The sequence below is a fragment of the Penaeus monodon genome, chromosome 34 (assembly GCF_015228065.2).
Source record: "Penaeus monodon isolate SGIC_2016 chromosome 34, NSTDA_Pmon_1, whole genome shotgun sequence".
Taxonomy (NCBI): Eukaryota; Metazoa; Arthropoda; class Malacostraca; order Decapoda; family Penaeidae; genus Penaeus; species Penaeus monodon.
In genome coordinates this window covers 26,153,706-26,154,267 of record NC_051419.1, presented here as the reverse complement: position 1 = coordinate 26,154,267, position 562 = coordinate 26,153,706, and the positions used below count along the sequence as shown (strand labels likewise).

The 562-nt window shown below is 32.2% G+C and overlaps 1 protein-coding gene across 1 annotated transcript in view; it reads left to right on the top strand.

Annotated features, from left to right (window-relative positions):
- LOC119594665 (ionotropic receptor 25a-like) overlaps positions 1-562 on the top strand; it is a gene marked incomplete at its 3' end in the record, with an annotated part of 33,857 nt that overhangs the window by 16,603 nt on the left and 16,692 nt on the right. The window contains 1 exon segment of the mRNA XM_037943721.1: positions 207-345. Within this exon segment, the coding sequence (XP_037799649.1) occupies positions 207-345 (139 nt within the window).

The window sequence follows — 562 nt, the reverse complement described above, 5'->3', positions numbered from 1 at the left end:
TCTGAGCACCTTAATGTCTACCCTTATAATATAGTGTATCTTATAATCTAGAAATCCGCAGACGCGAATGAGGATTTAGAATTTTGGTAAATTGCGAATAATAAAATCATTATTTTTATTTCCCGAAATAGATCTTATGAAATAGATCTTATTGCTATTTTCATATATTCCGCTTTATCACTTTATCCTATCCCCTTGTCTTCCAGCATTCTCCTCTACATCTTCGATCGCTTCAGCCCCTATAGTTATCAGAATAACAAGGACAAATACAAAGACGATGACGAAAAGAGAGAATTCACTTTGAAGGAATGTCTTTGGTTCTGCATGACGTCACTCACTCCTCAGGTTGGTTCTGAGACGCCACAGTACTTTGTTTTGACGTCATTGTATTTCTTCGTAGTGTTATAATGTTCTTTTTATGATGTCTCTTTTTCTGCTGACGTCACTGAGTTAATTTTTTTTTGTTTAATTTGATAATATTTTGAATATTTTTTTTTCACTTAGTAAATCATAAAAAAAAATATAATATCCACATGTCTACGCAAAGATAAATTCAGTAAAC